Source organism: Myxine glutinosa, chromosome 6 (assembly GCF_964187855.1).
Source record: "Myxine glutinosa chromosome 6, kmMyxGlut1.1, whole genome shotgun sequence".
NCBI classification, from domain to species: domain Eukaryota; kingdom Metazoa; phylum Chordata; class Myxini; order Myxiniformes; family Myxinidae; genus Myxine; species Myxine glutinosa.
Genome location: NC_136266.1, coordinates 79,143,448 through 79,170,115, shown reverse-complemented (window position 1 = coordinate 79,170,115; position 26,668 = coordinate 79,143,448). Strand labels below are relative to the sequence as shown.

The window sequence follows — 26,668 nt, the reverse complement described above, 5'->3', positions numbered from 1 at the left end:
AATATGTGGTAAATGAAACTATTGGGACAACTAGTTAAATAAACAGCTCTGCGGAACACAATAATTCAACCCGCGACTGCTTCTTCAATGAAATATTGGTATTTATTTCACAATCAGATTTTTTAACATTTATTTACATGGAAACTTTTCAATGTTGTATTAATCTCTTCATCGTGTATTACATTTGCTTTCAGGCGATACCTTCATATTTTTTCTAACAAGAGCCAATCTGAAATAACAGCCATTTGAATGTTTTAGATTCAACGTTTTGGAACGTTAACATGTACTATATTAACAATCCAGTTGCACAGCAATACCTATATTACATAACGTTTTTATATGCATATATACTAAACTGATTTTAAATTTCTTTTGTTGAGAATACAAGATACTAAGCAAACATGTTTATTTATTTTAATCAATAGTTGTGACTCTATCCAATATGGCCATCACATAGTGCCAAAAATCGCTTAACCCTCAAAGCTTTGACAAAGAGAATGTACACATATTCTGCTAAACATGTTTGTTACACACACAATACTAAAAAAACCACACACACACACACACCCCTAAACACACACACCTACACACACACACACACACACACACACACACACACCCACCAATAAGCCGTTTGCCCGGGTGTGGTGCCCACAGCCATCGGCGGTCACAGACACACAGACATTTCATTTTGAATTATACATATCAAATATAACATAAAACACAGGAACACATCTGGTTAATCAATTACATTATAGACAAATTTGAAACATGGATAAACATGATTTAGTGTTCATTCTATGTCACTGTCTGTTTCATCTCCATCCAGGGTACTGTTCTCAGCCATGAGTGCATCATCATCATCATCGTCGTCGTCGTCGTTATCGTCGTCGTTGACTGTACCAGGAGCAACGGTACGGGCTAGATCCGAGAGTTGTGCAGGCAACATAGTTCCGTCATACCACAGAGGTTCGAGATGCTCGTCTGTTTGTGTCCATCCGTGGCCATTGTGTGCCAGCGGAACATCAGGTTTAGGGATATGTGGTCGTTTCCAGATTCCCACTTGATAGTTGACTCGCGCAATGTGCTGAAGCAAGCTTCTTCTACAGGGAGGTAAAGTGGCCATGTCGATGTTTTGTGAAGGCGTTAGTATCTCATCATGAGCACATAGCTCATTTATCCTGAGGAGTCGCAGGTCATCCACTTTTAAAACCCTTGGTCTACCATAGATGGCACATGTGAAGGCTTCAAGGTCATCCAGAAGCTGTGAAGGAATGTCCCAAGTATCACCCAGCTGTGCCAACACTGGAACATATCGAGGGATTTTCAGCAGTGTTTTCATAGGCTTTACTTTTCCTATCCCTCTGAATGCACTTGTTGTATCACAGCCGCAAAAGGCATGCAGAGCCATGAGAGCCGTGCAGTATTCGTGGGAGTAGTTATGGGCCAGTTCTGAGATATTGATCAGCTTCTTTTTATTCCCTGTTCCTGTGTCAAAGAGGACTGTGATATCAGCCAGTCGGTGTGCATAGTGCAATAGAATGAAGAAGACGTCTGTGTCAGGACTTTTCACTCGCACATAGTTGAAGTTCTTGCTTTGAGCATACTCACAGTAGAGTATAATCCTCGAGTCTGTTTCTTCTTGTGATGAGGTCATCGAATCTAATAAGTGTGATGAAGTTGTTGTCCCATCTTCAGATGTCAGCTTATGTGGCACCCCATCACATATCAGTATCACGTTTCGTCCATGAAGCTTTGAGGCATACTCATCCGTTCTCCACAACCTGAGCAACATCTGGATAAATTGAAGTTTGTTCTCGTCATTTGACAGGAACTGTTTCCAGTCTGGAGGCTTCTTGGTCGCTCCTCCTTTGATGATCAATTTGTTCCCAACACCTCTCCTCTTCCGTTCCATTGCTTTAACAGAGGTTGGCAGGTACATGTCTGTGCTGAATATGACGTTGTGAGTGTTTGACATGGTGTCAAAAACTTTAGAGCAGATTTCACTGAAGCTTCCGGGAAGATCTTTGAGATAGTAGAAGCATGCATTGCCATCATGCACAGTGAGGGTGTCGTTCTCTGGTGGTATGATGGCATTCTCACACTCCTTGGTCAAGTGGTGAAAGGCTTTACTCTTGTCTGTTTTCGCGAGAAATCCATCTGAAGTCCCAAGGCTGTAAGAAACTGGAGTCAGGGGATATGTCATCAGCTCCTTGAGATCGAGTTGTAGTCCTTCGTTTTGAGACTTCATGAATAGCTTGAAAGCAACATTGCCTTGTTGTTTGTATTGTATGACTTTTTGCTTTCCTGAGCTGATGATTGATACCTTGTTCATGCTTCCCAATGTCCGCAAGTTCATTCGTTTTACGGGCTCAAAGAACTTGCTGTCAGTCTGGAGTCGCTTGATAATGAATGCTTCTTTAGCACGTCTGCCCAGGTTCTCAGCTGCTAGTACGTCCTTGACAACATCATCCGATACTGCTGCACCAGATGAAAGGATCAGGAGTTTATCTTTGGTTTCCACGTCAAATGGATTCAAGAAGCTTTCAATAGCCTCGCAAGTTTTCACAACATTTTTCTCACTTCGAAGGATCTCTGTTGGGCGAACGTCTCGATGTTTCATTCCCTCTCCAGAGTCGGCCAGCATATTTGCCATGCTGAGAGTAGCATTAACATACTGCGACCTTGCATGTGTGGTTCTCACCCAGCGCTGGTAGGCACTGTAATTCGTCATTATACCTGAAATTCCTGTACCTCCACCACCATGAGACTTGGTGTTACATATTTATGTGAATGTATGTGAATTACCATTCAGGTCTTTGCTTATCCGTGTGTAGTATATTAAGTTGTTGTGTAGTTGTTGTGGTTGGAGGGTCAGGAGCCCTTCTGAGGGAGTGGCCGGAAACGGAAGTGACCGGAAACGGAAGAGAAAAAGACACGAGGAAAAAGGACGAGGATTCTTCTTCCTCGCCCCGCTCCGACAAAAGGTGGGATCGACCTTGCGCTGCGTGGAAAAGCGGCGTTCCGATCCGAAGCCTGTCTGGCGAGAGGAATTACCGGGACGTGTTCCTGCCCGGTGGAGACGGCAAGTTGACGTGGGGCCGTGCATCGACCCGCGTCTGGCCTCGTTCGCGGCACCGTCCAAACAGACGCGTGCGGGTCGCACGTGGGGGCCTAACGCGCCTTGCAAGCGGCGTGGGGTTTGGCTTGCTTTACCGTATCCGCTTCGCGTGGCCACGAGGGGCTGCAGCCACGGTGCCTGGTACGATACCTGCCCGGTGGAAACACGTCCACCCGGGGTTCGTTCAACCGCCCGAGTGTGGTGACAGCGACCATCATCTTGGTCAGGAGGGGCCCAGAGACATTGTGCGGGACCGAGACCAAAACGGTGTCGTGAGTACTCACCGGGACACACGTATATAAGATGGCCATCTTACTCATAGGAAAGTGCTTGTGAATTGGGAATTGTTGATGGTTGTATATGGTTGATTGCTCGGGGAACATCTCCGTGGTTGTGTCATTGCAATTGTATGGTCATTCCCATTGAAATATATCCTTGAACGTCAGTTGTCTCTTGGGTGAAATTCATATGGATTGCGTGGCGAAAGCGCATATATAATACAGCTTTCTGGCGAAGTTCCTCTCACGGTCCGGGGGTCACCGAGACCAGGTATTCACCGAGGGGACCACGTAACAGAATTGGGGGCCCGTCCGGGATTTAAAATTGTATAAAATAATAAAATAATAATTTTTTATTAATTAAAATTTATTAATTAATTATTAATTGGTAATTTTTTTTTTGGAGAAATTGGGGTAAAGTCTTGGGTGAAGGTTAACAGGTGTTAACGATAGACACCATGGCGTTTGTGGCACAGAACTTTGGGGTAACCCCGAGTGAGGCACAGTTCCGAGCGTTGCTAAAGTCGGACCTCTTGAAATTGGCCAAACATTTTAACTTGGAGGTCCGAACTAATTTGAGGAAGGCAGAGTTGCAGGCCACGGTGATACAATCTATGGTGGGATTAGGAACATGGGACGAGTTAGCCTGGGAGTGGCTACCCGAAGAACCAGAAGACGTGGAGCTCCGGAAACTGGAGTTGCAATTACGGAGCCAGGAACGGATCAAAGAAGAAGAAAGGAAAGCAGAAGAGAGGAGAGAAGAGAAACAAGCAGAGGAAAGGAGAGTGGAACGAGAACTCCAGGAAAGGTTAAAAGAAGAAGAAAGGAAAGCAGAAAAGGAAAGAGCAGAAGAAGAAAGGAAAGCAGAAGAGAGGAGGGAAGAGAAACAAGCAGAGGAAAGGAGAGTGGAACGAGAACTCCAGGAAAGGTTAAAAGAAGAAGAAAGGAAAGCAGAAAAGGAAAGAGCAGAAGAAGAAAGGAAAGCAGAAGAGAGGAGGGAAGAGAACAAGCAGAGGAAAGGAGAGTGGAACGAGAACTCCAGGAAAGGTTAAAAGAAGAAGAAAGGAAAGCAGAAGCAGAGGAAAGGAGAGTGGAACGAGAACTCCAGAAAAGGTTAGAAGGGAGAAAAGCAGAGGAGAGGAGAGCTGCAAGGGACCTCGAAGCAGAGGAGAGAAAAGCGGAAAGGGAATTAAAGGAACGTGACATGGAGCTTCAGCAAGAAATCAAATTCAAGGAGCTGGAGTTAATGAGAGAACGGGGAGAGGCACCACCCTTGCGGACGGGGTCGACACCTAACCAGAAAACCTGGGATGTGGGCAGACATGTGAGGCTGGTTCCACCGTTCAGTGAAAAAGAAGTCGCGAAATTTTTCCCACACTTTGAGAAAGTGGCTCGACAATTAAACTGGCCGGAGGAGGCCTGGACCATACTCGTGCAAAGTGTGCTGGTGGGGAAAGCTCAGGAAATTTATTCGGCGCTACCAATGGACCAATGTGCAGATTATGAGGTACTGAAGAAGCACATCCTCAAGGCCTATGAGTTGGTTCCGGAAGCTTACAGGCAAAAATTCAGGAATGCCAGGAAGAGGGAGAGTGAGACCCATGTGGAGTTTGCCAGAGTGAAAGAAAACATGTTTGATCGGTGGTGTGAGTCAAAAGGAGTCGGGAAAGACTTCGAGACATTGCGGGACTTGATCCTGGTGGAGGAATTCCAGCAGTGTGTCCACGAGGACATCAAAGTGTACCTGCAGGAAAAGAAGGTACCAAAGTTGTGGGACGCAGCCACCATGGCAGATGATTATGCCTTAACCCACCGAATAGGGGTCCACGAATCTAACTCCTCGCCTAGATCTCCGCAGGGGAGGTGGGGAACAGCAGGTGCGGAGAACGACCATACATGGCAGCGGCCTCGAGATGATTATGGGGACAACTATGATACCCCACCGGTTCGAAATCAGAGGGATGCGGGCCCAAGACAAACTTATAGTTCGGGGGGCCCGAGGCAGACCCCGAGTTTTTCCTCCGGGCCTACTTGCGCGTTTTGCAAGAAACCTGGACACTTGATGTCCAGTTGTTACCTCATGAAAAGGGACAACCCAGAGCGGAGTCCGACTATTACAACTCCGAATGCGATGGCTAGCGTAAGAAATCGCCATCAAAAGGGTTACCAACCATTCATTTCAGAGGGGTTTGTGACACTGGATGGAGCCTCGACTAACCGGAGACCGGTTAGGATATTGAGGGACACAGGGGCCCATCAATCTTTAATGCTTGAAGGCATTTTGCCATGGTCCGAGGAGACGGCAACGGGGGATAGTGTTCGTTTACAGGGGATCGGGGGTGGTGTTAGTGCTCCCCTTCAGGTCATCCAGTTGGAGTCCGATTTGGTGTCAGGACCGGTCACCGTCGGTTTACAAGCCACGCTTCCTGTAGAGGGTGTATCTGTGGTTATCGGGAATGATTTGGCCGGGGGTCAAGTTTATGGTAACCTGAGGGTTGGTAAAGAGCCCAGCAGGGAAAATAACACCACACCAGCTCGGGATGGCGACAAAAGTGCCAAGTTATTTGTAGGGGGACTGAACTTCAAAACAGAGGAAGAAGTTCTGACCTCTGTCTTCAACAGATATGGGCCGCTGGTGGAAGTGCGGTTGGTAAGATACTGGGAAACGCAACAGTCAAGAGGGTTCGGCTTTGTCACGTTTGCCAGCACAAAGGACGCCAGAGAGGCAGAGAAGAATTGGAATGGCAAGGATTTGGAGGGTCGGACCATAACAGTAGGGAAGGCATTTCGTAGGCGTCGAGAGGTCTACAGGAGAGGACAACTGGGCGGTAGTTTTGGTAGTGGCCGAGAAGGAGACCGCTATTCATGGGACTACAGGGACCAGTGGTCCCACCCTAATTATTAGGGAAGTTCTGAGAAGTTGAAGCACTGAAGGCGGCGGAGCCGCCGAGCCAAGATTCCTACACGAATTAACCGTGAACGCCGTTCCTAAAGGCGTCCATGTAGTGAACTTTCATGCACGGACTAACCGTGAACTCCACGTTCCTCAAGGCGCCCATGTAGAGAACTTTCCTGCACGGACTAACCGTGAACTCCGCGTTCCTAAAGGCATCCATGTAGTGAATACTCGGCTTGGCCTCCCGGAAAAAGTGCTATCGAGTTGCTTTATTTTTAAGTGATAACTGTGCCCGGGGGGAACGGATAATGTGGGGGGGGGTTGAGTTATCTGGTTTGTTTCTCCAAATTGGCCGGCAAAGAAAGTTTTCGCGGGGTTCAAACTTTCTTTCTTGAAGGGGGGGAGTGTTACATATTTATGTGAATGTATGTGAATTACCATTCAGGTCTTTGCTTATCCGTGTGTAGTATATTAAGTTGTTGTGTAGTTGTTGTGGTTGGAGGGTCAGGAGCCCTTCTGAGGGAGTGGCCGGAAACGGAAGTGACCGGAAACGGAAGAGAAAAAGACACGAGGAAAAAGGACGAGGATTCTTCTTCCTCGCCCCGCTCCGACAAAAGGTGGGATCGACCTTGCGCTGCGTGGAAAAGCGGCGTTCCGATCCGAAGCCTGTCTGGCGAGAGGAATTACCGGGACGTGTTCCTGCCCGGTGGAGACGGCAAGTTGACGTGGGGCCGTGCATCGACCCGCGTCTGGCCTCGTTCGCGGCACCGTCCAAACAGACGCGTGCGGGTCGCACGTGGGGGCCTAACGCGCCTTGCAAGCGGCGTGGGGTTTGGCTTGCTTTACCGTATCCGCTTCGCGTGGCCACGAGGGGCTGCAGCCACGGTGCCTGGTACGATACCTGCCCGGTGGAAACACGTCCACCCGGGGTTCGTTCAACCGCCCGAGTGCGGTGACGGCGACCATCATCTTGGTCAGGAGGGGCCCAGAGACATTGTGCGGGACCGAGACCAAAACGGTGTCGTGAGTACTCACCGGGACACACGTATATAAGATGGCCATCTTACTCATAGGAAAGTGCTTGTGAATTGGGAATTGTTGATGGTTGTATATGGTTGATTGCTCGGGGAACATCTCCGTGGTTGTGTCATTGCAATTGTATGGTCATTCCCATTGAAATATATCCTTGAACGTCAGTTGTCTCTTGGGTGAAATTCATATGGATTGCGTGGCGAAAGCGCATATATAATACAGCTTTCTGGCGAAGTTCCTCTCACGGTCCGGGGGTCACCGAGACCAGGTATTCACCGAGGGGACCACGTAACACTTGGCATGACGCATAAACGTTTCTTCCATGGTCTTGTCCACGTCACACCTATTGCCAGGGATAAACGAACGTGCCACACTTATGGCACCCCTCTCAAGGAGTTCCTCTGCTCCAGGATGAGATGTTTCTATGTTGGCTATGAAGACTGAAAAGAAGGTCGTGTAGCGAGCATAGTTTTGTGCATAGTTCGATAGTTGTTAGACTTCGAGGAACAGTTCCTGTCTGCGACAGGAAACCATTCCAGCTTGCAACCTGTTGCTCATCTTTGCATCGATTTCTCAGTAACACCCAGAGGGTCTGTAAATTCATTGATTCTTCACGTGCTTGAACAGCACCAGGATATGTAAGCTGGTTGATGACAAGCAATGGACTATTGCGACGTGCCACGTAACAGTCTGCAAGAGAATCCTGTTTCTTCAGCGTCATTGATCGTTGCTTGTTCTTTGGTAGTGCTGGGATTTCTGGTTTTGAACCACCTGTCTCAGATCCTTCGATATCTTGGAGCATGATCCCATGAGCAGTGTGGACAGAGGACTTGCCAGTCATATCATTAAGCAATTGGTCAAAGTTGTCGAATTCTGAGTGAAATACACTGGGTGCTGTGGGTGACCTTACGATCTGACTTGACAGCATTGAGGATGTTTCAGTCACAGCCTCAGCCAATGCTGTCTCGAGCTCCAAAGAAAAGCTGTAACTCTCACAATGACCAAGACGATTTAAGAGTGTTACTAGCTTCTCACTCCGAAACAGGTGCCGAAGAGTCATACACAGAAGTATGTGCTTTGGGTGCTTCCATGATCCATTTGTTGCCGCTCGACAGAGGTCTTGACCTATTGACTGAACAAGTCTATGAACTCTTGCTGATGTATGAACTGCTTTGCCAGTTATCGCATAGAGTAAGAAACGTTCAATTTCTGCTGGAATTACTATCTGGTTGTTGGTAAGGTCTTGAGCTGTTGGTGGCCATTTGACCTCTGTAGAGTTATTGTATGCCTCTTGTATTGACTGGTGCATTTGTGTGCCGACAAGTGCAACTGTGTCTTCTGAAGCTAATTGATAGGCTTTTCGAACAGCTGAATCGACATTAATTTGAGTATTGTATACCAAGTATGATTGGAAATCTCCCATTTGACAAAATCCCAGGCTCCTTTGGTAAGCATCATATTTCTCGAGCTTCTTCTTGAGGTTGGTGCTCCTGAAGTTGGGATTCGGGTGTGGACTGTCCTGAAGCCTATTGGTGTAGACCAGGGGCGGGCAACCTTTTCAGAGTGAGGGCCAGATGAGACTTTTGGAAGGAGATCGCGGGCCGGAGTGAAAAACGAAATCTCAGAATTACTATATTTTGTTTACATGAATAGATTGTACAAAAATTGCATTGAACACTCTACAAATCAATGAGACTGCTGGTGCTGTTTGCCATGAAGAAGTATTTCCATGTCTGGCTCGATGGTTGAGGTAGACAACAGAAGAATGTCATTGAGGTGGCGGTCCGAGAGTTGGGAGCGAAGGTGAGACTTCGTGTACTTCATTTTCGAGAAGAGCTGTTCACAGCAGTAGATGCTGCCGAACATGGCCACAATGCGGAAGAGGACGGTGCTGAAGACAAAATGTCCCTTTCTTGAATTCAGACCGGCTAAATATAAACTCTTACATTTACAAATGATATGAGTTTTACTGGGAGGTCCGCGGGCCGGATTGCAATAATAAAGCCTAGCAGGGTGGCGGGCCGGACGCTAAGCCTTCGCGGGCCGGATGTGGCCCGCGGGCCTGGGGTTGCCCGCCCCTAGTGTAGACCTTCAGCAAGACAGATAGCTTCATAATTTTCTTCTCAGCAATAATTTCTTTGCCAACCACTTTTGTCACTTCTGCCATTGCCATCTGGTGAGCTTTTTCTACTTCACGCTGTCTCTCTTGTTCATCAAGTCGATCACTTCGCCATTTTTCAGGGTTCTGTGTGTATCTGTTTCGACATGACCTGTGAAACTTTGCTTCACATGCAAAGAGGTCATGCCCCCTGATGCGTAAAAGGAGAGTTTCATCATTTCGCACCTCTGCTACATCAATGACATGTTTCCAGCCTTCCCGTTCAAAGTCTATGAGGCCTTCGGTTGTCCAGCTGCCTTGGATTTTTACTTTCTTTCTTGCTTCTGATCTGCAGAAGATACAATCAGCATGGAAGATAATGTGATCACTAGATGATCGGCGGGCTGATCGGGATTCTGGCAAAGATGATGTTTCTGCTTCTTTTAAGCGGTTCAGATTCATCGTAAAACGTTGATAGCATTCCCGGTGAAAACCATGCACTTCTTCAATAATGTCAGGTAGTTTTCTGCATGATTCTTCAAGTCGATAGGGTGAATCTTGAGGTTCAGCCATTCTTCTACGCTTGATCTCCTTCAACTTTTCCATCTTCAGTTCCGGATCCTTTACATTCGTCATCAGCTGTATTGGTCCATACTTCAGCCCTGGTACGTGTATGATGCAAATGGGTTCCGTGTCAGATGTACAATGCTTTCGCTTCTTGTGGGATGTCGAAGCCATGGTTAGATGCACGGTTCTCCAAGTATAGATGTCAGCATCGCAGTCTAAGTCCTACTCGCATCTGAAAGTACACATAAAATAAGAATTAAAAAAGCAGTTACTATTTTGCTTAAGTTAATAACAGGGGTTATTTATCCATATATCAAGATATCCATTATTTATAATTAGTATAATCTGCAAATAGAAAACTTAAATATGTAAATTGACAGCAGTTAAACTTAATTAATTCAAATGGTTGTTACCTGTTTTCTTCCATATTGAGGAGAGATCTTAACTATGTATTTAAAACATTCATTTGTGGAAAATGAATCTGAAATGCAACTAAAATAGGCATGGGTTACATATTCATTTCTTTTAGTGACAATCCCCATAGTTGTAGGAGAGGGCACTGTCATGTCACTTTTGGTGGCAAATTTGGATTTTGCTAGCTAGTGACAATTTTTCTTGTGATCTAAAAAGTGAATCAATTAATTACAATGCATATAAAAACATTACGGGATCATGCCGATGGGTATTGCCTGCATAACTGGATTCAATATAGTGCATGTTAACGTTCCACAACGTTGAATCTAAAACATTCAAATGGCTGTTATTTCAGATTGGCTCTTGTTAGAAAAAATATGAAGGTATCGCCTGAAAGCAAATGTAATACACGATGAAGAGATTAATACAACATTGAAAAGTTTCCATGTAAATAAATGTTAAAAAATCTGATTGTGAAATAAATACCAATATTTCATTGAAGAAGCAGTCGCGGGTTGAATTATTGTGTTCCGCAGAGCTGTTTATTTAACTAGTTGTCCCAATAGTTTCATTTACCACATATTCAAAAAGAACAGCTCATAATCTTTCATTTGGTGTATCATATATTGAAATAGGAGCTATTTGAGGCCTCTGGTGGAAGATTATAATCAGTAGTCAAAGTTCGGTCGACGTCGGAGAGCGTCGGCATAATTATGAGGGTACCCTACTTTGTTGAGCCGAAATGGGCATTGCATCCCTAAATTTTTCTTGGTAACATTTGGAATCGTGTTTAGTATGCCTCTGGGCTTCAAAAAAAGTTGGTTTGGTTTAGAGGTGGGGGGGATGCTCGTGGACCATATGTGGCCCATGGCCTAGGAGTCTCTATGAGCAAACAATCCTGCCAGCAGTAATTTGGATTATTAAGGGAGATTTATTTAAACATCGAGTGTGAAATAACGAAATAATCAACCCCCCTCTTTCACCCCAAAACCATTTTCGTAACAAAAGCAAACCCTACACACACTGCAGTCAGCTATGATATCATAGTCAGGTGAACATATTTCAGGATTCCCACAAAACCAATCCAGCAGAATGAAACGGCAATAAATCTGCAATCCATAGTTTAGAGTATTAGACACTTGCACCTCTTGTGTCAGTGTGATGTGATGGAGATGGTAGTCTTTACCCACCCCATTTACTGGATTGGTCAACATCACATGGAAAGGATGAATAAGGATAAAAACATTATTTTTAGATACCAAAGACAATCTTTTGTTCCACAAGAGAACACAGCAAACTACTTCAAACAAATGAACATTCCTGAATTTCAAGCAAGATAAAGCATGAAGTAAAATTTCAATCTCAGTATTGCCCAAGTTCAATGTATGACATGAATTGTGATGCTTTGAATAAAAGTTAGCAACTTCTTTCCAATATCAATGAAGCTGCATTACTGTGGGAAATATTCTTCCTCTCACTATGCTCAGGATATTTTGGTGGAACTGCCATCACACACACGTTTTAGTTATTACTAGCCAAAACCCGTGGAACATCCACGGAAGGGAGGATGTGGTGTATGGATAGAGTGTACCATTATGGATGGCATAGAGGATTTGCTTGTCTGAGTAAGAGCTAGGAAGAAAGATGAGAATGAAGAGTGCGTATATGAACAACGATCGCTGACACCGGCACAAATGCATGCTCTGGATTGTCCACTCAGTGGACGGCTTGCTTTTGCCTTCGCCTGTCCAATCAGCGGATGGCTTGCTTCGCCTTCGCCCAGCAGACGCCAATACGATGGCGTCGTAAGATGGCGTCGTATCGGCAGTTAATCGGATGCTTTTGGGCCCCAACGTCGGCTAATTCAGATTTTTCGAGTATGGCTGTACGTGATAAACAAAGAGCGTGGTTCGTAGATCATAAATCCATTAGTGCCGTGGGCATCGGGTCACTGGGTGTGGCGTAAAAGGGATAACAAAGTCGAGTCCTTACGCTATTATTATATAGATACCCATTATACAAAATAAATAAAATTATATTGATGTTACGGGATAGATTACGGGATACTTTTAGGTCCAGGGTCACATGGTATGCTGGTCTATGTCCTCTTGCTGCAGGTTTCCTTCAAGATAGGTGGGTGCCTCTTTGTATATAGAAGTTAATTTCCATAATCAACTGGCTTGTTGTTGTTGTTGTTGTTGCTGTTGCTGTTGCTGTTGCTGTTGCTCTGTTCTGTAAATGTCTCGGGAATTGAACCATGTTCCACACCTTGAGTTCAAGGCATAACAAGCATTTATTAATGAACCAATAACACAGCGCTGTGGAGGGTGTAAGAGTTATACAATTAATTTGAACTGCACAACTCCAGACACTCCTGGAAAATTGGCAACCCAGAGTTTCTTTATATACACAAAAATATACAAAAAATCTCCGCTGAAAAATGAGCGCGGACAAAGGAAAACGGGCTAGATACCTCCTACTGAGACCCTATCTTCTTTGGCATGAGCCAAGGGAAAGATGCGGGAGAAAGAGCACCTTCTCATGCTGGCTTTTGGTCAAGGACAAAAAGACGTGTTTTCACGAGGGGGTCTAACAGAGCAAGCAGTTTCACTATCTTTCTACATTCCTTGCCACAGTAAAGAACAGTAAAGTAAAGGACAGTAAAGCATAGTTCGAAGCAAGAGGGAACATAGAAAGCTTAATCCTTTTTATAAAGCAACCACTTTTAAATGCAAACTATAATTAGATAAGGCATAACTAAATGGATGAGCGACATACCCCCATTTTGTCTCTACCGAGACTACGTATCACAGAGACAAGACCACATCGGGCTTTATTCGCAAACAAAAGAGAATAGTGTTATATGTGGCCACATCGGGCATTATTGAGTGTTGTATGTGTGTCCTCCCAAGGGCATGCCACGCACACAAAGCACCCTGCATGCACGCCTGAAAGGTGTGTCATGTTGTGCGTGTTTGGAACATGAAGGTCCAGAACATGAAGATCTATTAACGTTTTAGATCCGCAACCAAGGCGCCTGGTCCGGCCGGGACGTTGCCCGGGGGGTCTCCCAACCCACCCTTGCAGCGGCGTAGGTGCAGCTGAAATTCCCCCCAATCGAAGGACTCCCCGTCCTCACACAGACGCGGTCCTTGCAGATCTTCGAAGTTAATCGACGTCCATGCTGTTGTTCTGAGGAATACATAATGTAATTAATATCTTGTGTCACGTGGTCCTGGTCAGAGTACAGAGCATTTCAATTCAAAGTAAAGAGAGAAACTTCCTTTTGTGTCAAAGTCGTTCATGGACGCATAATCAGCTTGTGGATCCAGAGTATCAGTGTCAGGTCCTTTGGCAGCCAGACCCAGCGTCGCAGTCAGATCCATAGTCGGATCAAGCGGAGATGTGCAGCTGTGTGCTTATAAAACATAAGAAGCACTAGCGGGGTCACCCGTGGGAATCCCACGGGCATGGATGTGTGTGACATTTTGACATATTGAGTTAGATGCTGCACATTCATTTTTACAAAATGGTTACTGGCAAGTCATCAGATCCAGAAATGGTGTGATGAACACAATTTATTTATTTCACATAATATGTGACCCCTCACTCCTCTCCACCTGACACTCTCCTGTCTCCACCTGACACTCTCCTCTCTCCACCTAGCAGTCCTCTCCTCTCCAATCCCTCACATTCCTCTCCTTTCCAATCCCTCACCTCTCCAATCCCTCACACTCCTCTCCTCTCCAATCCCTCACACACCTCTCCAATCGCGCCTCACACTCCTCTCCAATCGCGCCTCACACTCCTCTCCAATCGCGCCTCAACTCCTCTCCAATCACGCCTCACACTCCTCTCCAATCGCGCCTCACACTCCTCTCCAATCATGCCTCACACTCCCCTCCAATCACTCCTCTCCAATCGCGCCTCACACTCCTCTCCAATCGCGCCTCACACTCCTCTCCAATCGCACCTCACACTCCTCTCCAATCGTGCCTCACACACCTCTCCAATCGCGCCTCACACTCCTCTCCAATCGTGCCTCACACTCCTCTCCAATCGCGCCTCACACTCCTCTCCAATCACGCCTCACACTCCCCTCCAATCACTCCTCACTCTCTTCTCCAATCGTTCCTCACTCGCCTCTCCAATCGCTCCTCACTCGCCTCTCCAATCGGCTTTCCCCGTCTCGTTTCTCTCGTTTTTCTCCCATCTCATTCTTTTTCTTGCTCCAAATCGGCCCGTCTCGCCCGTCGGCCCGCGGAATCGGAAATCGGCCCTTCTTGCTTGCGCGTAAATAAATTGTGTTCATTACACCATTTCTGGATTTGATGACTTGCCAGTAACCCTTTTGTAAAAAGGAATGTGCAGCATCTAACTCAATATGTCAAAATGTCACACACGTCCATGCCCGTGGGATTCCCACGGGTGACCCCGCAAGTTTGCATTGACGTTCGTCGATGGACTCGTTCGCCCGTCTCATTCATTTTCTTGCTACATCCTGTTCAAGTCTGCGTTCTTCATCGATCATCTCATTCATTTTGGAAATAGAAGTTTCCACGCAGCGCATGAATTGTCACGATCCTCAAGAGGAATTTGTCTCGTAATCATCAAATGATAAATGGCAAGTAAATTATATTGTGGAAAATTAAAGATTTCAAATAAACCTATTTAAAGTGTATGCGCACATAACTAATTAAAAAAAACGAAGAAATATCTCTAGGTAATTTCCTGAAACATATTTTACTTCCGGCTAATAATGTTGAATGAAATAAAAACGAAGAAATATATGTCGGCATCATTGTTGACGTTTTTGTGACGACTGTCATCAAACGAAAAAGTAATATATCTTAACGGAAAAGCAAAAGCGAATTTTTAATATATATCGACACGTTGCCGTCGGTGTCATGTTGGGCGGTGTATGATACACCATGACGCGATTTTTAAAAATATATCTCTGCATTTTCCCGCGTGTGTGGAATGTTCTCAATTATTGCTGACACCGAGTCTAAAACCATCGATAAAAATGAAATCATATGGTGAGTTAGATTGGAGATAAAGGCGTGAGAGAGACTCAATGGCCTTGAAGTTACAGGCGTTTGAGAATTCATTTTGTTCTATAAACGGCAACTTTCATTGGATTTTCTTCCCGTTTTTTTTCAACCGAGTCTAAAACTATGTTAGCGACTGTGAAAAATGAAATGATATATCGAATTTGATTTGAAATAAAACTGGGAGAGAGAGCAAGACACCACGGGCCTACAAAACAGGCCTCAAAGCTATGGGAGTTAATAAAATGGTGGATATTTGTTTATAATTATATGAAGCCACTCCCAGAATGGGTGGAGCTATGGGTGGAGCTACTCTGCAAACCGAGTAAGCCACACCCCGGACAGACGCCCAACAGACAGACAGACAGAATCATCTATGGCTATTATAATATAGATTAGCCAATTTCCGCAGGGGATTTACAACAAAATCATCACAATAAATCAACAGTCTTCAGATGCGCCGGTCACATCGGCATCGCCCAGGGGCTCGTTCAGGTCGACGGCCTCGGCGGTCAAGATCATGGTCTTCCGTCGGCGGTTTCTTCATCGTCCATCCTGAAAAATACTTTCTTACACACACCATGATCAAATTCCTAGCCCCCCCCCCCCCAACCATAATCGGTCAATGGAAATGATCGGTATTCTCCCCTTCAAAACTTCACTGTTATCCTATCAATACTTGGACATTTTTTCCCTTTTTCCTAGTCAAGCGAATTTCGCACCAGTATAAACCACTGGAAAAATATTCCCTTTTCCTGCACTTTGTCCTAGGTTCTAGAGCCTAGAGTCACCCAACAACAACAACTAGCATCCCAAGGCCATTTCCCTGCAAGAGCAGGGGTTAGCCTTGCGGTCCCCATGACAATCTTCTTCATTTTGCTCTATCACTTCCCCTTATGAGCAATAATTCAATTGATGTGATCCCAACGTACCTGGTGTTCTGTTCACCTGGTCTGCAGAGCCGTGATCCAATCTGCACCAGCCCCCAACCACCTCGTCGATTGGGGTCAATCTGCGTGTAGCAATCTAACACAATTTTGTTAAATACAATTCACAACTTTCCATTCGTTGGCGCACCTTCCCCAGTGTAAGCTAACCACCTTTATCACTTTCTTATCACTAAACCAACATTCCACAACAACTTTCCCTTCTTCCCTGCCTTTACCATCAACTTTTTACAACCCTTTCCCCTTCCTTCTCAACAAATCCCAACAAAGTCACCTGTCATTGACAAATAATCCATCTGATTCGACTTTCCTTTATCATCTTTGCACTTTCCACGACCTTCTTCACACTTCCTCCCGAACCTTTCCTTCAGACACAACCCACATGAGTTATGAATACAATTTCCCCTTCCAGGCGCGTCTGTCTAGCCACTCACAAATTGTCCACAAGACAACGTCACCATATTTCACACTTCAGCTCCCGAGAGCTCAATTTTGGACAGGGGTGAAACCAGCAATAACCACAATTACCTTCTGCCAAGCAGGAGGCCAGAGCATCATTACTCCCTCTTCCCTCTGCCCACCATAACTGGCAGACAGACAATGGCGAGCCACTAGCCCCACAAGCCCCCCAAAATTGCAAATGATGTAACCAGCCATCACACAATGCCTAGCCCTACCAAATTGCATACCAATCCGTCCACACCCTCCTGAGACGTCCTGCTCACAGACAGACAGACAGATAAACGTACCCCCAACGTCCTAACACCGCAGACACCACCGCAGGTCCATAACAGACACCGCTCCTCCTCCTTGATCCATACCTGCAAGCGCAGTCAGACACATCCATATGGTCACAGGGGTGAAACCATAACCCCTATTCCTCCTCCGTGGTGAGGTCATGACCCCCAGCACCACATGTCATTCTTGGCAGATCACCCATCAAAAGAATCCTCTAGCCCACCTAACAGACGTCTCCATCCCACAACTCCAACACTTGCTTGGTCAACCCCAGCCCATCCTGTCTCTCCAAGAGCTCCGCATCCAGACAGATGGACAGACAGACAGACTGGCTCCACATTACAACTGCAACCATTTGATGAACCACACGAGGTGCCAGCCACACCTCAACCACGCCGACAGCGACTCAGCCTGTCATCCTCCCAAGTCAAATCCCAAAATCAATCAATCCCAAAGCAAATTAAAACAGATGTCATCTTAAAAAATACAACTTGCCTCTGCAAGAGCTCCACATTGCAAATGCACACACCCGATGTACCCAAACAACAACCAACTGGTCCGTCCAGGATCTCCCGCCAACATAAGCCACCTCTAATGATCTTCAATTGAAGTGCGGAGCACTTGCTCTCACCTAAAACCCCACAAACCGTTAATTAATGTGCACGGAACATTTTCCCGTCCATGCGCCCAGGCGGTCACTCCCGGCGCATGGCAGCACTACCCCCATTCGCAAGAAGCAGGTCATGATGCATACAAGGCGCAAGGAAGCGCCCCGAGGCCATCCACCGAAAAATCCTGCCTTTTGGTTTACCGCGCCGATATTTCCCCAATCCGGTCCTTCCCTCGGCGCTAACTCACTTCTAACTTGTCTAACTTAACCCACGCCAGGGTATTCCTGTACTTATTACTCATCATCTACGCCAGGGTTTCCCTGAAGGGGTTCTCCCTTCTTAACTTAACTGAACTTATTACTTATCCTGGCCATATTCCTTGGGTCTCCTTCGTTAGCCCGCAACCAATACTTTCTCTGGTTACTATCAACCCCATCAACTCCATCTTGTCTCTAGACTGCCCTGCCTGGGAAGTTCTTGGCTTTACCAAGAAGTCCCCCCTTTCTGCTAACTGATCCCCATTCCTTGGTAGATCAATAGACAACTCGTTACCCCGAGCCAAATAGGCCTGCACTTACACACCAGTTTCCAATTTTGTTTGTGATCCAAGCACGGAGCGACGACATGGGAGACAGACAGCCTGGGTGAGTGAACGGAGCTCAATTTAGAATGACCCCTCAGCATGAAAGCTCACCTTAATCAAATCAGTGCTGGCCAGCCTCTCCGCGTAGTCTCCACAGGGTCTGCCTCCCAAATATCGCTCAGAGTTGGACCCCACTTCTGACACCAAATTCTCGGGAATAGAACCATGTTCCACACCTTGAGTTCAAGGGATAACAAGCATTTATTAATGAACCAATAACACAGCGCTGTTGAGGGTGTAAGAGTTATACAATTCATTTGAACAGCACAACTCCAGACACTCCTGGAAAATTGGCAACCCAGAGTTTCTTTATATACACAAAAATATACAAAAAATCTCCACTGGAAAATGAGCGCGGACAAAGGAAAACGGGCTAGATACCTCCTACCGAGACCCTATCTTCTTTGGCAAGAGCCAAGGGAAAGATGCAGGAGAAAGAGCACCTTCTCATGCTGGCTTTTGGTCAAGGACAAAAAGACCTGTTTTCACGAGGGGGTTTAACAGAGCAAGCAGTTTCACTATCTTTCTACAATCCTTGCCACAGTAAAGAACAGTAAAGTAAAGTAAAGGACAGTACAGCACAGTTCGAAGCAAGAGGGAACATAGAAAGCTTAAATCCTTTTTATAAAGCAACCACTTTTAAATGCAAACTATAATTAGATAAGGCATAACTAAATGCATGACCGCCAAATGTACACCTTCATGGTTGCCATTCATTTCCTATAACGTTATTTGATATGCACATACAGAAAACCTTTGAATGTAGATGTGTTTATTGTGTGGGAGATGTTGAATCAGACCGCAAGCACACATTGAGGAAGCAAACATTTTCCCTGGATGTCAATGAGTGGCCAAGACTACCAGAAGCCTTGCTACTCACAGTTCATGCAGGAATTTGTAATTAGTTCAGGATGCCAACAATAACTCACTACTCTTCTCAAAGATCACCATGGGAACTTTAACGTCCACCAACTACTGCGATTAGATGGTACGTAAATTGTGATGTCCATCCGAAGGACGGTGCACACATTGAAGCGAAACACCTGTATCACAATTTATAGCTGGGTCGAGTTTCAAATCCAGGGTATATACAGCTTAGAGGCGAGTGCGCATACCTCCAATCTATCGTGCCATCTCTTGGTAAATGGTAGGGTTTGTCCAAAGCAGATTTTCTGATGTAATTACACGGGAGCATTCTCGTGAATGACCGTGATCGAATCACATCAAGGTTATTTGCACAATTGTAATGTCGCCCTAAAATTCCAGTTGCATCGTCATTTCAACGTCTTTAACCGAAATGCGGCTCAGCTCGAAACATCAGTCACGATGGTGGAGGATGGGTTTGATGTGGGTGGACTGCTCCATCTTTCTAACCCCACACAAGGATAACATCAGATGCTTATTTTCTTTTCTACAGAGATCTAAAGTTACATTAAACATCACAAAATATATAATGTTTTGCCTGATCGATTATGATTTGTTTTTTGATATAATATCATACAGTGATCATTCATACTGGCAAATTACATGTAAGCACATGGAAATATATTTTTCTTGTTTCATTTTCCAGCAAATTCTGTCCGTTTGGTTGGAGGAACTGGTCGATGTGTGGGTCGTGTGGAGGTGTTCTACCAGGGAGCCTGGGGCACTGTCTGTGATGATTCCTGGAGTATAACAGATGCACATGTGGTGTGTCGTCAACTTGGTTGTGGATCTGCCAGATCTTCCACATGTTGTGCATCATTTGGACGAGGAAATGGTTCCATATTGATGGATGATGTGCAATGTACTGGTTCAGAAGATTACCTTTCACAATGTTCACATGGGGGTTGGTACTCTCACAATTGTGGGCATCATGAAGATGCGTCTGCTATTTGCCAAGGTACGTGGTTTTACAGAAAGAAAAGAATTTCAAACTTTTTTTTTAATTTGCCAAAAATAATTGTTTAATCACAATAACTTCCAGAAAATATAAAATATATATATATATACATATATATATATACATATATCTCAGATAATTTTCTGTCTGCATTTATAACAATTTATGTAACTGTGAATAACATGTTCTCAGGTGAAAAATCAATATCATTGTTGAAAAGAAAAATAACATCTGTAATAATGAGAATTCAATCAGTAACCTTGATGAACTACATGCCATCTTGTTGGAAAATTATTGTATAATTATATTCCCTCAACATCCTTCATAGTACACATCTTATCTTATCACTTGTACAATTCCACTTTAGTTGCTGAAGCTATTTTCCTCTGTGAAGGCAACTATCTGAAATCTGATATGGAGGTTTTACACAGCAAGAATGAAGAGTTATCTGATCAAGTGGTTGAATTTTTTTTTTTTAAATCCTGGAGAGGGGAGGTCACATTGACAGCCGCTTCGGATGACCATAGAGACCCACCACAAGAAATATTATTGGAAAAGATCATGCCATTTCAAATGCCTTTTTGATTGCTGAAGTTGAAGATTTCTGATGTTGACTGAAAATCTTTATCTCAGTGAAGAATTTCAAAACCAAAGATTACTGTGAAAGAGTCTAGTGCTCTATTAATTAGATATCCATTAGAATAGCTCATCTGTCTTCGTAAGTGAAAGTTTCATCGCTTTAGATTCTACTTTGTGAAGGAAGACAAAACTCTGCATCATATTCAGTCGGTAGTGTCTTTGTTGTGAAAGAGGTTTTTTTCCTTTGATTATTGCTGTTTTTACAGTTTTCAAAAATGATGAAAGAAAGTATCCTCTTGGAGGAAAAAGGCTGCCATTTCTGTCTTAAAACGTTTGGCTTATTCAACTTGACCTGAGGCGACAGTCGTTCTGACACATGTGAAAATGTACGTTCCGAAATAGGAAACTAAATATCAGCAAATTGCGGTTTAGAGAAACAACTCATTTTCCATGGAAAACTCGTTGTGGTGAAGACAACTGCAACCAAAAAGCATCTGAAACTGCAAGCATCCGCTGAAAAGACTGTGTGCGTCCACTTTGTATTCAGACTTTTTATTGTTATTTTGTATGCGGAACATGACAAAAACAGCCAAACAAATAAATAAAAACTTATGATTTTAGGTGGCATTGACCTCTTGACCTCAAAAGCAATAGGCTTCATTGCCCCAAGGTGCAAACTTGACCTTTGACCGTTTCTTCTTGAAAGACAATCAGCTTCTAACCAATTCAGTGACCCAATATGCAAATGCTCAAAATGTCAGGGCCTTTCACTCACTCACTGCAGGCAGGTTGGTGGTCTTTGTCTTCTACCGACTCCTCTCCGGCCTTGCTCCCCCAGCTCTCTCTGTGCTCTGTCCCCCTAATATTCGTACAGGTCGCACAAGATCTGCCAGCAACCCTCATATGGTTAAACTGCCAAAATATAGGCTCTCTGCTCACCTTCACTCTTTCATTCCCCTTTTCTCCCGCCTCTGTAACAAACTCCCCCACTCCCTTTAATCCCACCCCTCCCTCCAGGTCTTTAAAACAGCTGTTCACCACCATCTCTTATCTTCCCCCATCCAAAACCTTGATCATTTCTACCCCCGCTAATTCACCCCAGATACACTTTTTTTGAAATTCCAACTTCTTTCCTGAAAGTCCTTGCAGTGTTCATATGTTTTATACCTCTCCCCCCTCCCCCCAAGCCCTCTCCCTCCCACATTTCTCTCGATGTCCCTGCTCTCAAATGTTGTGTTTGTGTCCTTCCCCCTCTCTCCCCATCTTGTCTGCCGCTCCCCTTATTTTGTGTTTTTGGTGTCGGTTTGACTTTTTGTGTGATTAATGTTAGCGCTTTCACGAGTCTCGATCTTGTATACAAAAAAAAAAAATATATATATATATATTGTTACGGACACGACTTAGATGTTATGATGGGCCGAGCGGAATGGCCGCCGTGTTCGCACAGTTTACCCGATTACACTCGAACGTTGGCCAAATCGCGCTATGCTAAATCAATGAAGGAAAAGACACAACGACTGGGATAAATGAAACGACACAAGGGGTACAGTTCTCAAGACCTCCGGAGGAGGATATAATTGGTGGTGGAGAAAAGGGGTAGATTACAAGGTAAGAGGTAAAGCACAGAAAAGATGGGCACTTAGACACAATCTTATCTATCCCAGACAGACCACAGACAAACGGAACAAGACTGACTTACACAGGGATTGATGGCAGGGAATGACAGGCAGTCGATAGCACATGGTGCACCTTGGTTCAGGGACAGGATACAGCACGGTCCAGTAGATGCAGGGAGGTGTCACAGCGCTCGGTTGGTGGCGTCTCTCTTCCTTCAAGTCCAGCACGCATCTGACGTCACCTCCCTCTTCCTGCGCATGCTCAGCGGGGAGTGACACGCCCTCGGCTCGTTGGCTCCGCCCCAGATGGAATCGGTCCGCCGCTTCTATTGGGTGCGGGGGGTTACCGGGCTCCGCCCTTGACGAGGAGCTGACAGCGAGCCCCTATGTGGTAACCCCGTCGGAGCACATGTTCGATGGCGGCTAACCAAGCCGGAGTGAGGACGCGCACTCCCCGCGCCGCCGCCGTTGTTGTTGCTGTTGTTGTTGTTGCTGAACCGTGAGGACGAGCTGCGGGGAGGTATTGGGAGGTCCTAAACTTCCTAACGGTGCCATACAATCACATTCTGGTGCAACGAAGAGTCAGAATTAATGGAAACGAGTCCTTAACTGACATAGACTAAGAATAACTAGCAAGATGTCCTATAGTTGTCTACGTGAGATGCGGTGGACCTGGATGCGACATTTAATGGGGGAAATAGGGGAAGGTCGGGTCTACAGAGTGTTGTTTACAGAAAATGGGACTAGGGAATGGGGGATTGGGGATAGTTGGGAAGTATTGGGGAAATAGGGGAATATTTACAAGTGGATATGGATGGAGGCCAATCTCATATCCGCAACATTGCACCCTTCTCTACCTCGGGGCGTCCCGACCCGATAAATTTTTACTTACTTTAGTGTGGCACTCAGATGTAGTTCCCTCTACTATTAACTCAACCCTGAGTGCGACAGTTTTACAGATGTTCACAAATGAGTAAATATGTCCCCCTGCGACGTTGCACCCTTCTCCTCACAGAAACACACCCACAGGATAACCGAATCGCGGAAAGAATCCTCAAACTAAACATACAGCCGGTAGGGAGCATTATTTACACAAGACTGATATTTACACTACGATCCAGGACCTGTTCTTTGAGGAACACATGCAGATGTTATGCATAGAGAGAGAGCACGCATGTCAGCATCGATACACCAACCCACGAGTGCCCTGTGGCCCTACGGCCTTTAATAATGTGCAGAGCACCCCGTCCAAGCACCAAAAGCACCACCCCATATTCACAGTCAGCACCATCCGGTGCACCAATAAAGTGTTCATAGTCACCGGTGGTGTCGCAGCCGGCCGATGTTCTGCTGCTGGTCTTGCCTTCTCTTGGCCTTCTGGCTTCTTTAAAAATAAAGAAAGGCACCAACCGCGTCCATTTCTAAATTGTGGCCATCAGGGGGCCAACTAAAAGTGGTTCACCTGTATGGCATAGGTGCCACGTTGACCCATAGGTCCATCCACGGGTGGTGCTTGCCCGCAGAAGAACTGCGGTCCATGGTGGGCGGCCACAAAAATTGCGGTCCATATGGTGTATCGATCCAGGCAGCAAGCAGCGAAAGTACAGGCCCACAACTGCGGAGCCAGCACCTCTCTCTCCTCTCTATCTGCCCCAAAGCCAGATCCTCGGAGGTGGGAGACAAAAGAAACAAGTGAGTAAGGTGGTAAGGGCGCAAAAGTGCACGCAATACAAGGTAATGCACACTGGGGGCACATGGGAACCAGGTGAGACAGGTACGTTCCTACCGTACGCCCCCCCCCCCCACCAGGTAACCTACATTGCCCCTCCCTTACCCCTTACTGTATCCACAAAACACAACACTACCCATAAACATCTACTTTACACATCAACAAACGTCACTACTGTCTTCCCCGTTCCTCCCATAAACCAAATTCGTCTTCTCTCCCTCCTAACCAATCAAATTTGCCATTTCCAACTCTCATCAAAATTTGCCATCTCCAACTCATCAAAATTTGCCATCACCAATTCATCATCAGTCCCTCCTAAGGAGGGAGAGATGGAATCACCCCAATGTCTCATCCACGTCGTGATGCGTCTCACAAATCCACACAGCAATTCTCATTTCCTGCAACACAAAACAAAGAAACACAGGTGTGGAGTCATCATCATCACCTCAGGTAAGTGGCTGCGTATGGTGCGACAGGTTCATCAATCCTAACTATTTCCTAAATGACTTTAACAACTTTACATTACCCGGGGTCTTTCCCTGCCAATCCATTGGCCAACTTACACTATGGGTTCTAAAATCCAATTCCCATTGACCAAACTGTGGTGCTTCTCAATTTGGGGTCCCACTCCCCCGATTCATCTCCGGTGCCCTCGCACAATTTCTGGGCTGTGACATGTAGCTCTCCCAGCAGGTCTACCCACCTGCACACCTCCACCACTGTAGTTGCCACCCGAGCTTACCTGCTCCTCACCCTAACCTAACTAACTGGGGAAGGCCCTCTCGCACTCTCACCCCCTCAGTGCCCTCTCTGGCACGGGCTGCCCGATCCACACCCGGGATCCTCAAGCACCCACTGACAATAACGGCTCCCAGAGCCCACCTGCGGCCTCACCTGGCCGACATCCTCACAGTGGTGGAGTGCCCAAACCAACTACACACACTAACAGTCTACATGCCCAGCCATTTCCACAACACTAATGCACCCATCCACAATACCATTCTGCAACCGCACCACAAATGCCAATATCCAACCACAATTTACCTATACCCTCTACCTAACACTTACACTACCCGCCCTGGGTACTCGTGAAAGGGGTCCACTCTTCCCCCATCCACACCTTCACACCATGCACACCACTCCGTACCACTTACTCCAACTCTCTCCACACCACTCATTCCAATACTCCATGTATTCCACACACCTGTACTTGCACACCTGTGCTCTCATACTTGGTGCCGCCTGCACCCTTCTCTCCCCCAAGCGCATACGCGCTGATCCACAACACTCACTACTCATACACCGCTCCACACACCTGTCCAGTTCTCACACAGCATCATCTCATCTAACTACTCCCCTCTGAAACTTGCGCTTCCCAGTCGTCCCTTTAAACTATTGCGCTCCCTCGTCATTATCATCCACACTAAACTACCTGCGTCCCCACTACAGGTATCAGTCACTATCTAAACCTTAACGTTACCTAATGTCATCTTCGCTAGATCCCTACACACAATATCCTAACCCACCCGGGCTAGTTTTCACTGCCATACACCCCATAATCTATAGCGCATTTGCCCCCCTCATGGGAAGGGTGGCAGGGATGCCACCCTTACCCACCGTCATACGGCGCGAGTGGGACCTTGTGGGACCACCTCGTATGTGAGTCGTTGCCCGCCTGCCGGACCCCGTGCGTCGCCCCTTGTGGGGTCAGCGCGGGGCCGAACCGGCCGGGCCCCCACAGTACATTACCCCCAAGGGGCTCTCGTGCCTCCCCTGTCCCTCTAAAAACTACCCCTGTTGGTGTCGATGCATGGGTCACACTTCCGCAACCCGCTACCCATTCCATACCACCACAACCTTGCTCACTCACACCTCGCACCTCTCCCATCACCGGACCCTCTCGCTCGCACCCTCGTTCCATACCCTCCGGACCAGCCATACACCTCACTCTTGGCCTCTCACGAACATCCGGGTCTATCTCGACCCCCAAGCTTATTAAATCACCTGGCGCATCATACGCACGACCATATTGGTCACCACTTACACCGGGTCCTCTTTCTCTTCGCTTCTCCTCCATCACCTGGGAATCCCTCATCCAGTTAATGAGCACATCATCACGATCCGAACACAGACTTTGGACCAATTCTTTTACTTCATCCTTTATCTCTTTCTTATCCTCTCTCCGTCGCTTCTTAATTTCGCTCACCCCTTCTTCCACTTCTTCTAATTTCTGCTTCACCTCCTTCATCTCCTCGTGCGCCCCCTTAAGTTCTTCCTCTAACTCCACCTTATTTTTTTATATGTGCTCCCGCACCTCCCGCTCTTTAACCTCCATCACCTCTACCACCTTGTTCATTTTCCTCGTCAGGTCCTCATGTACCGTCTGACACTCTTTTTTAATTACCCCTACGTCCTTTTTCATCTCCTTCTGTGTCGATTTTAAACCCTCTATTACCGCTGTGTTCT

The 26,668-nt window shown here is 46.0% G+C and overlaps 1 protein-coding gene across 1 annotated transcript in view; it reads left to right on the top strand.

The window, feature by feature from the left end:
* LOC144892623 (scavenger receptor cysteine-rich domain-containing protein DMBT1-like) overlaps positions 1-26,668 on the top strand; it is a 206,979-nt gene that overhangs the window by 55,215 nt on the left and 125,096 nt on the right. Inside the window, 1 exon segment of the mRNA XM_078780036.1 lies at positions 19,967-20,278. Within this exon segment, the coding sequence (XP_078636162.1) occupies positions 19,967-20,278 (312 nt within the window).